Source organism: Lipotes vexillifer, unplaced genomic scaffold (genome assembly GCF_000442215.2).
Source record: "Lipotes vexillifer unplaced genomic scaffold, Lipotes_vexillifer_v1.1 scaffold862, whole genome shotgun sequence".
Classification (NCBI taxonomy): domain Eukaryota; kingdom Metazoa; phylum Chordata; class Mammalia; order Artiodactyla; family Lipotidae; genus Lipotes; species Lipotes vexillifer.
In genome coordinates, this window is record NW_006786873.1 from 750,399 (window position 1) to 760,990 (window position 10,592).

General features: G+C 47.4%; 2 protein-coding genes across 4 annotated transcripts; one reads left to right on the forward strand and one right to left on the reverse strand.

The window, feature by feature from the left end:
* Window position 1: 1 nt before the first annotated feature.
* On the reverse strand, window positions 2-8,028 carry NFKBIL1 (NFKB inhibitor like 1). The gene is given in 5 exon segments (XM_007459582.1): window positions 2-442; window positions 444-594; window positions 775-996; window positions 7,174-7,450; window positions 7,852-8,028. Coding segments are annotated over 5 exon segments (1,125 nt in total). The 5' UTR covers window positions 7,909-8,028; the 3' UTR covers window positions 2-24.
* A 666-nt stretch (window positions 8,029-8,694) lies between these two features.
* On the forward strand, window positions 8,695-10,315 carry ATP6V1G2 (ATPase H+ transporting V1 subunit G2). Of its 3 annotated transcripts, none has more exons than XM_007459583.1 (3): window positions 8,695-9,088; window positions 9,365-9,465; window positions 9,978-10,315. In XM_007459583.1, exons 1-3 carry the CDS (start codon window positions 9,007-9,009, stop codon window positions 10,149-10,151), a joined length of 357 nt encoding a protein of 118 aa, XP_007459645.1. In that variant the 5' UTR covers window positions 8,695-9,006; the 3' UTR covers window positions 10,152-10,315. The 3 variants fall into 3 exon arrangements, with proteins under 3 accessions (XP_007459645.1, XP_007459646.1, XP_007459647.1); XM_007459584.1 differs by having other exon boundaries at window positions 9,007-9,100; window positions 9,359-9,465; window positions 9,978-10,151; XM_007459585.1 differs by having other exon boundaries at window positions 9,007-9,088; window positions 9,365-9,387; window positions 10,020-10,151.
* Window positions 10,316-10,592: the final 277 nt, after the last annotated feature.

Below are 10,592 nucleotides of genomic sequence, written 5' to 3' on the forward strand. Positions count from 1 at the left end.
CAGTTTCTTGCCCTTTCCCTGGGGTCACTTGAGGGCCTCCGCATGGCGATTCAGGGCCTGAGAAAGGGCTGTCACAGCTCCCATCACTCGGCCCAACTCCCAGGTCTCAATCTGGCTTCGGAATCGTTGCAGGAAGCGGTCGGGGTGCCAGCGGACCTGCTGGACCCTCAAGTACCTCCTCAGGGCCCCCTGCTCCTCCAAGGGAGGGCCCCTGGCCACCAGGGCTGCAGCCATGGCCTCTGGGTCTCCTCCGCCAGGGCAGGGCCAGGGCACATCACCAAAGCGCCAGAGTCTGCCCCTCCCCGCTCCTCTGGGGTGCTCTGCCCTGGGCCCGGCCCTGGCCCTGGCTGGCTCCGGCACTCGATCCCCGGGAGCCTCTGGTGGCCTCCTGGCTCGGCTCTCACGCAGTTCTTCCTCCTTGGCCCGGGCTCGCTCTCGGAAGCCGCCAGCTCTGACCTGAGCCCTCAGCCCGTGGGGGTCGGTAGGCTCCCTCTGCTTCGCGCTGCTGCTGGCGTTTCTGGGCATGTTCCCGGGCCATGCGATCTGACCAAGCTGAGAAGGACTCGGGTTCCTGGGTCTCATGGGAAGCATCATCTGTTTGGGAGGGTGGGAGGTGGTGGTCGCAGAGAGGCCACGAGAAGGTGACAGGCAAGAGAGGTGGGGCAGCACAGAAGAAGGGACCGTAGGAAGCCGGTGGGAGCATTCGTGGAGTGGGTGTAGGAAAAGCAGCCAGTGAGGAAGAAGGGCGGCTGTGGATGGAAATGGATTCCTTACCTTCAAACCTCCCAATGACCTCCTGCCACTCGTCCTCCAGCTCTCCCTGCAGCTTCTGTCTCCATTCCCGTTCCTTGGAGGCCTCATCTTCTTCCTCCTCTTCGGCAGAATCCCAGGGGGGTCCCCAGCCCAGAATTTGCCCTGGGGTCTCCCCATCCTTATTCTTTATTCCCATGGCAGAGGGACAGCGACTCAGCAGTGGCAGGAAGAAATCCGTGTAGGCTGTTTGTGCGAGAGCAGTGAGCAAAAGTTAGCTGGAACTCTCACTCCTTGGTAGGGCCGCCACCTTGAATCCTACAGGTTACTTACTCTCTTGGTCTTAGAGCAATGAAAGGGTTGCCCACATGGATGCCTCCTGGGTGCTAGGAAATCACCATCACTGACAAATATTTACTGATACTTTACCACATGCGTGATAAGTGTGGTAGTTTAAAATATACCGACCTGCGTCTTCACAAACTAATTTAGTGTCCTGGGAGCTCTACTATGTCAATGACATTTTCTGGTCTGCCTCCAGCCACCTAGGGTGATGTCAAAACCCTTTGACTATATATTCCATTTTTGGCTTGAAAATATTGTCACTTTATGCCTCTCATTGTGTTTCTCACCCAAAACTATGTTCTCCAGATTGGGAAAATACCTGAACAACCTGATTTGTACCATTCTAAATATACAAATACTTAATACTTTTCTTTATATCACTTTTCAATAAGCTGCATAAGATAAATATTTTCAGGGGCATTTCTCTCAGCCAGCCTTAGCCAGGGGATGCTGGGAGGGGAACGGAGAGGTAGAGAGTCCAGCCCAGGAATGAATTTGAGCCATAGAAATGTTCCCAGCAGCAGAGCAAACTCTTTCCAAATGACTGCTGACCTAGGGCAGGGGAACGGGGCTGAGATAGAGGGTTCCGCTCAGGGCCTGGCTGACAGGAGGCTGGGGGAAAATAGGAGAGGGACTGCCATTCCTGAGCTCCCCTCTTCCTGAGCCCTGACCTCAACGCATCAGCTGAGTGCCATGCTGCTCTCCTCACTGCCCACCCAGCACCCTACGCCTGGCCAGCCTGCCACCTGCCATGGTCGCCAACCACCTCTGCACTCTCAGGACAGAGGAAGATGAGTGAGGCACCCTCCCTTCCTGTGGACCTAGTTTCTCTCCCTACGGCAGGAAGAAGTGGGCCGGCAGTCTTTAGATCTTTATTCAGTGGTGCTAGAACATACTGGCTACCTGGCAAAAGGATGAGAGAGAGGAAGGGTTGTCCTGTCACTGCCAGGAAGGCAGAAGATAGAAGGGTCCAGCCTTGGCTGGCCAAGGTCCACTGCCCCCACCCATCTCCTGGCACACCTGAGCGTCACCCAACCCAAACCACATCAAAAGGAGGGGTGGGGGCACTTCTCTTTAGTACTGACGTGACCTGTCACTAGCCCTCCCAACTTGTCCCTCCCAGCAAGTACCTGGTCTTGTCTTTCAACAGCTTATATACCACCAGGGCTCACAGCAGGTGTGAGGGTGGGTGGAAGGTTTTTAAATTCATAGGTTTTAAGGGGTAAGGCCTCCAACTATAAAACATCATGAGTAAAATCTGGTACAGAATATTAAATAGCCACTAAAAATTATGTTTGTGTGTGGAAAAAGCTGGCTGCAAAACTGTACATAGGATCCAATCACAACTCTGTGAAAAAGAGACCAAATCCCATGCTTGAAAAAGACAGACTGGATGGAAATATGTAAACATTCTAGTCTCTGGGTGGTAGACTATGGGTGGCTTTCCTTCAGCCTTAGCTGATATTTTAATGTGAAAGGGACATAATTAATATGAAATTTTCTTTTCTTTTTAAAGACTAAAGAATAAATTTAATCACTGTTAACAGTTTGCTGTGGTCCCTTCTAGTCTTCTCTTGGTTTCTATAAACACACAACGCACAATTTCTTTTCAGTTATATGACCGTGCTACTATATACTGTTTGGCAACTTGCTGTTTTCATTTTAACACCTCATTTATATTTTCCACAGGAGTATACAGTCCACCTCATTCTTTTTTATGACTGTGTAGTGTTCCACTGTGTGCATGAAACAAATCTTCCCACCCCCAACAGAAAGACTTTGTTTCCAAAAATGATCAGTCTTATGTACGTGTCTTTGTGGACTCCTTACAGTAGTTCTGTGGGGTAGATTCTCAGAAGTGGAATTTCTGAGTCAAACGACATGTGCAATTTTGCCAAACTGCTTTCAAAAAGTTTGTGCCATCAAGAATATATGAGCACCTGATGAGGTTATAGTTTTATCACTTTCAGGAATCTTTTTATATATGCAATAAAGAATATTATTCAATTACTCTTGAAATGATCTAGGTAATTATCAAAGTTAAAAAAAAAAAAAAGAATATATGAGTGCCTGTGTTGTCCTTTACCAAAGCTGAATATCCCCAACCCTTTAAATTTTGCCCATCTGATAGATTAAAAAAATGGCTTTATTAATGAAAAATTTCATATTCATATTCTTTGTCTACTTTCCCCTGGAAATTATATGTGTAGATATGAGAGCTCTTTATATAGTATAGATACCAACCCTTTGTGTCTGGTCACATATATTGTAAATATTTTCTCCCTTCTGTCTTTTCAAAATTGTACTGTAGTTAAATCTGTATCAATATTTTCATTTTACAGCTTTTGACTTTATTTCATTCTTAGGAAGGTTTTTCTCCACTCCAAGATTATGCCCTTGTGTGTTTTCCTACTATATTTCTAGAAATATAAAAAAAAGGAGAAAAATACAAAGTATAGTATGATAAGCAACCCTATTCCTACCACAAGGTATGTTAATATATTTTCATTTTGCAACATCATTAAAAAAAAATCATAGATAAAGCTAAAGTTTTCTGTGATACTGTCTTCCAAGTTTTATTCCCCCCAGGGAAAACCCTCCCATGCATTTCCTGTCACATATAGGTGTCAAATCTGCTGTAATTTACTTTTAAGTCAGGTGTAAGGTAAGACTAGTTTTCTCCAAAGAAGACAAATGGTCCAGTATCGTTTATTAAATAGTTCACCACCACCCCCTCCAGTGATTTGAAACACCAACTTTACCACCAATTTAGCAGTAGAGATCAACTTTTCCCTTATGTTCTTTAATTAACATGTTGTACTTTTATATTGGGAAAAATAAATGTGAAAATAAAGCTTTGTGGAGTAAAAATGTGCTTCTTCTTAGTGATGGAAGCACTGTTCTTCTCCTCCCCTTAATGAGACATGATTTCTACATTAATGAGATTTCATACTAATTGGTACAAAACACTTTTTAAAAATGCCAGAGCAGAAGTTTATATTAAGTGACGACTGAGACACAGGAAGAAAAGGTAACAGTGGGCGGGGTGGTTGGAGAGGGCTTCCAGGAGGAGGTGGGGACTTACACTGGGCTGTGAAGGGAGAATAATCTAGCAAGGTGGAAAACTTAGTAGGGCGGACAGGAAGGCGACAGGCAAGAGGCAGATAAAAGAACAAGCATGTTTGTTGAAAACATGCTTGGGGTCACTGAAGACAGGGTTACGAAGCAGGAGTCTCGGGTTTGTGGGCTCGCCGTGGGACGTAAAGTTGGAAAGCAAAGAGAACATAAACCGGACAGCTCAGTCATCTGCAAAGCAGGGCCACAGCCTACTTCTACTGAGCAGATCAAAGTGGGTAAAGGATGGGAAATGTCTAATACTGTGCTGGCACAGGTGCAGTGAACGTTACATTAAAAAAAAGAAAACAAACACACAAACTGGCTTTGGACTTATTCTTTTTGCAAAGACTGAGAAAATGACCCCGTTTCTCAATGTTCACTCATTCTTGCTGTATGTAGAGAATGGCTATTGTTGGACTAAGGTGTGTTTATACAGGGGTCTCTGACAGCTAAGACCACCTCCCCATGAGGTGTTACCAAAAGCCTCAAAGGCAGTGGCCATTCACTGGCATCTCACTAGGTGTGACAACCCAGCCCAGTCAATTCAGCGTGAACTGGCACATCCCTTGAACATGGGAACTGAAGGGAACCTACCCTCCCCCAGGAGATTCTGGGTCATTTCATCTGTTGAAAGGAAATATCTGCATTTTAAGGCAGAGTGGTCTCTAGAGACAGGCCTTTCTACCAAGGAGTTAGAAGGCCACCTGGTGGTAGGGCTGGCAGGGGACCAGGAGAAAGGAAGGTCTGAGAGGGCTTGGGAGTGACCTGAGTGTAGGTGAGGTTTCAGCAAGGTCCTGAACCTTCTAGGCCCTGCTTTCCTCATCTGTAAATGGAACCATAATGTCATTCTCACATGCTTCTTAGAATTCAGTACAATGAAGGAAGCGCCTACCATACTGTAAGAGACATTTCTGTTACTTAAAAAGCCTTAATTGAATAATACAAGAATAAAAATAACAATACTTATCATCTAGTGAGGACCAGAACTGCCAAATGCTTGCCTCACTTACTCGCCACAACCTCCATTTTAGAGAAGCAAATTAGGTTCATAGAGGCGAAGCCGCATGTCCCTGTCACACAGCCTATAAGTGGCAGAGCTGGAGCTTAGATGGGGTCTGAAGTTGGCCTCAGGGCACTCTGCTCTGTTGCCATGTACAATGTCCACTGTTGAGTTAGGTGCCTGCGCTTTGTAAACCTCCTCTCTTTGTTCTCAGTTTAAAAAAAAAAAATCTGAACAGGCAGCCTATCTCACTTATGTTAGGGGAATTAAAGAAAAGGGGATTTTTGACTATATGGGGGAGGTTTCGGGGATGTGGGTGAGGTTCCTGTAGATTCGTGGGGAGCTGGGGGATGATAATAGCAATCAGGTTATAGATAATAGCAATGAGTTCACGTTGTTCATCCCAACCTAAAGGTTTTCATCTAATGTTCTTACTATAGAAGGAAAATCTCTAAAAGGGGAAAGGGGTTTCACCTGTTATTTTCCTAGGAGGGCTGTACCTCTGCAGAGCTGCCTCCGCTGCCACTAATGTATCAACAAGTCCCCATCTGAAACCCTCAATATCAAAGGCTTTCCAGAATGCAGACATTTTGGGGATTTGATAGAGTTGATCTGAAAGTATACATATAGTTGGCCCTCCATATCCTCAGGTTCCGCATCCGCAGAATCAACCAACCAGACCTAAAATATTCAGGAAAAAAAAGTTCCAGAAAGTTCCAAAAAGCAAAACTTAAATTTGCTGCTTGCCTGCTACTATTTACATAGCATTTACATTGTATTAGGTATTTTAAGTAATCTAGAGATGACTTAAAGTATACAGGAAAATGGTTTGTAGGCTATACGCAAATACCACATCATTTTATAAAAGGGACTTGAGCATCTGTGGATTTTGGTATCTTGGGAGGGGGATCCTTGAACCAATCCCTCTCGGATACCAAGGGACAACTGTACACTGTATATTATGTAGCCCGGGAGAGACTGGGTAGCCCCAGTAACCAAACACGTGAATGTTTCTGCAGTGAAACATATGAATACTGACATCAGTAGGAAAAAAACATCGTAAATAGCCTAGCTTCAGTTTATGTTAGGTTTTGTTACCAAATGAGTTTGGTGGCAGACTGATGAAAAATGTTTGGTTCTCAGAGTGTTTCTGAGTTTCAGAACTGTGGGTGAAAGAGTATGGGTCTGTTGATAACCACAGAAACAATGGCCAGTATCTAGAGTGTTTATCATGTGCCAAGTGCTCTAATTATGTACTGTGTCAGCTGATTCTCAAAACATATGTCACAGCATGGGTGCTTTGAACACAGGCATTATTACTGTATAATTCTATAAAGTATCACACAGGTTAGAGCATAGGCAGTCTAGTTAGGCTGCCTGGGATACAACCCTTGCTCTTAATAGCTGTGTGACTTTGGCAAAATACTTAAACTTCTCTGTGCTGTTTCCTCATCTGAGAAATAGGGGATGATGTTAGTACTTATACCTTCATAGGGTAGTTGTGAGGATTAAATGAGTTGCTTTGTGAGAAGTGTCTGGCACACAGCAATGGTTGCTGTTATTTAATTTTGCAGATGGGCAAATGAAGCATCAGGCAAGTTTAGAAACTTGCCAAGAAGTTATTAAGTGTGGAGCTGGGATTTGAACCCAGGCAATGTAACTGCAAAGAGTACCCTCTATCCTGCTTTTCACACTACAGGCAAACAACCAGTCAAGAGACAAAGTAGCTACTAATCTACAGAGATGTGTAATTTAAATACTAGTTGCCGTTTGGGGAATGTTGGGCTCTTCAGACAATGGTAGCTCAATAATGTAAAGGCACAAATGACAGCCACAAGCCAACTTGGTCAGCTATTTCCATAAGTCCCATGACCAAATAACTAGCTTATTTTTCAACCATTGGTCTTCATCTCACACCCCACCAGTTGCTCATGACCTTGTTCCCCACGAAGCAGACTCACCATCAGGGCCCTGGCGGGCAGCAGCATGCAGCGCTGTGTCCCCGTGGCGGTCCTGGTGGGCAGGGTCAGCCCCAAGCCGAAGAAGCAGGCACAGGGCAGGGGCATCGTGGCGGGCGCAAGCCCGGTGCAGTGGTGGAGGCTGCCCAGCATCTACATCAAGGCCTGGGTGTCGCTGGAGGAGGGCTTGGGCCCGGACCAGCCGTCCTGCAGACAAATAACGACGGAAGCGACGCTCTCGGCGTTGGCGTCGGGAAGTGGAGGCCATGGAACTCTTGGGCTGAGAAAGAAGGATAAACAGGCAGCAGTCAGGACCCCAGCCTTGGATGGTCTCTCCCCCTCCATCTCTGACATTCCCTCTGTTTCTCCCTTTGGTTCCCCATTTCTTCTTACATTTTCAGCAAGAGATGAGGCCAGTCCTAACCCTCATCCCTTTTCCAGGTGATAGGTTTGAAAACAATTTTGAGGGGAGCTGGGGGTCACATTTTTTTTTAATGTGAAATTTGAGAAAAGGATAAATGATTACTTAAAGGCTCATCAGTCCAGGTAAATTTTTAATAAAGGACTTTGTTATATAATAAAGACAAATAGAGACTGATGGGGGAAATTTTTATCAATAGAAACCTGTATTTTAAAAAGTCACAATTTCAAATAATGATCTAGAAATTGAATATAATGTACCCGGCAGACAGATGTAGAGGCTTCTCCCTCTGGGACCTGGGGGGAGGGGTTACTCATCAGACCTGCCCCCCGCCCCCTAAGTACCCCCGGAGCAGTAGGCCCGAAGCCTGTGTTTAAGACGCACCGAGGAAGGGAGGCGGGAAGGGCGGAGACACTCTAGACTGACGGAAATGGCGCAAGCCGAAACGCAGGTAAAGGACGGAAATGAACTGTGAGGCGCGTTACCGGATGCCGTTCCTCCCTGAGGGGGCGGGAGGTGTTTCTTTGGCCTTAGCCTCCGGGGGGAAACTAGGGAATTTAAGATAAAGGGTCCGTCTGAAACCGGAAGTCTGGACGACAGGCGAGGAAAAGGAAGAGCAAGGGCTCTTTGGAGGTTTAACCCCGCTTCCCCCTACTGGGAGGAGAGAGGAGATGGTTCAGTAATAGGCGAAAAGATGAGAAGAGAGAGAAAACAGGGGAGATAAAGACAGGATAAAAATCACAATGAAAATGAAAATCAAAACCACAGTGAGGCCAAGAAAGGGACAGATCATAAAAGAGAAAAACACAGGAAGCAAAAGACAAGGAAAACAACCGCGGGACAAAGCACGTGAGGTGAATGGAGAAATTTCAAATTGGGAAAGGTGTAGAAAAAGGAGATGGAAATGGGAGGGAGAAAAAGGAAAAGAAGTTGGAAGAATTCAGAGAAGCCCAGCACACTCTATTCCCAACACACCACGCATGATAATTTCCTTACCTCCTCACCCCATTCTCAATCCCTCTATGCCTCCTTCTCTCTCAAATACTCCTCTCCTCTCGGCCCCTGCCCCCATTCCTAGACCTTCCGACTGGGAAAGCCCTGCACCTGCTGTGAAGTTAGCAGGCAGCTTTGGACCTGGTCTTTGCTGCCCCCAGGCGGTCCTTCTGGGTACTGCCATAGTGAGAGGTGGGAGAGGAGGACCAGCCATCAATGGCAGGATCAGTTTGGGGGAGACACCCGGTGCAGGAGGCTGAGCGAAAAGGGGAGCACTAAGACCCAGGGGTAGTGGAAGGCTGCAGCAAACAGCTGGAGGAGGAGGAGGAGGAGGAGGAGGAGGCGGTGTGGGGGGAGGGGAAAAGGGGGAGCCATCTGGAACCTTGGTAGCTTCCGAAACGGCATCGGTCGTGACGACAGAAATGGCCAGTCAATCCCAGGGTATCCAGCAGCTCCTGCAAGCCGAGAAGCGGGCGGCTGAGAAGGTGGCAGATGCCAGAAAGAGTGAGTCTCCTCATTTCTCCCTTAGGAATCTGGAGAGAAAATTGAGGGTGGAAGGACAGCAAACATTTGAGTCCTTAGGATAACCCAAGGCTGGTGGGGCCGGGGGAGGGAGGCTGGGGACGCTTATTAGGAGGGAAGAAATGGGTGGGTGTCAGAATCTAGTTCTTGGCTGGCTGAGAGAAGGCACTAACTTTTTGGGAGGGACTGACCCCTGCTCTCACGTTTTGTGTGTGTGGGGTGTCTACCCCCACTTTCAGTCCTTTCTCCTACCTCCAGGGAAGGCCCGGCGTCTGAAGCAGGCAAAGGAGGAGGCACAGATGGAAGTGGAGCAATACCGCAGAGAGAGAGAGCAGGAATTCCAGAGCAAGCAGCAGGCAGTGAGTCGCGGGGGAGGCTGGGATGGGACCCCAGGGTGCAAGTTGGTGGGTATATCTGGTGAGGTGTGTACAGGGTGATTCCACAAGAAAATAAGGTAGTAGAGGGCTGAAGGGGACCTGATGGAGACCATGATGTTGGTCAAGCTTTGTGATATGTAAGAGCGTCTAGGAGTTTTGAAGGACTTGTACAGCTTGTGGAAGTGGGGGGGATTGCCACAGTCTCTGTAGAGTATGATGATATTTGGGGTGGAGGGCCGAGTTTTATGGGCATGGGTGGTGAGGTGGTGGGGATGGTACGGTCTGTTGTAGGGTGATGCTGCATGTCAGGTCTTGGGGAGAGGGCATTATGTTGGTCTCCTCAGTGTCTAGATATTTCCACGGATGGGAGTGGTTTTGGAGAGGGCCTTTCTTCCTGGTCTTGCTCCAGGACCCTTCCCTCCACATGCGTGGATGCTTCTTTCTCTGTTTTTGCTTTCTCCTTTCTCTTTTCCACCCTTTCTCCCACCCCCCAGGCCATGGGCTCCCAAGGGAATCTGTCAGCTGAGGTGGAGCAGGCTACAAGGCGCCAGGTGCAGGGCATGCAGAGCTCCCAGCAGAGAAGCCGCGAACGTGTCCTGGCCCAGCTTCTTGGCATGGTCTGTGACGTCAGGCCCCAGGTCCACCCCAACTACCGGATTGCTGCCTAGGACCCACCCTAGGGCCTGACTCCTCCTGCTAGTTCCCTCCTGCAAAGAAATCCCCGAGTCAAAATCAACTCCCACCATAATCCTTTCTCTCCCTTGCATTCCCTAGAAATTCTAGGAAGCAGGATCCAATAATTCTCCTGTGAAATTTATAAATATCCTGCTCAGACCTGAATCTCCTTATTGTTCTTTCACTGGGAGCTTGGAAACTGCCAAGTCACCCTCACCCAGCCCCTCTGTGAAATTTGTAGCATGGAGAAGTAGGGATGTGAAAACACTCTGACTTCAGAGCCTGGCAGGCTCGGGTCCCTCTTCTGACCCTGCCACTTGCTGGCTGGGCAACAAGAACAAGCTACTTAAACTGTAACCCCAGTGTCCTTTGCAAGGTTGGAATAATAATAACAATGCCTACCTTGCAGGGGTGTTGCATTGGTTAGGAATCAT

Bases quoted from the DNA above. Each gene is read 5' to 3' on its own strand.
- ATP6V1G2 (XM_007459584.1), top strand. From the start codon at position 9,007: ATGGCCAGTCAATCCCAGGGTATCCAGCAGCTCCTGCAAGCCGAGAAG. The intron at 9,101-9,358 runs ATTTCTCCCTTA...CCTTTCTCCTAC, and splicing joins CAGAAAGAGTGAGTCTCCTC to CTCCAGGGAAGGCCCGGCGT. The intron at 9,466-9,977 runs GTGAGTCGCGGG...CCCACCCCCCAG, and splicing joins TCCAGAGCAAGCAGCAGGCA to GCCATGGGCTCCCAAGGGAA.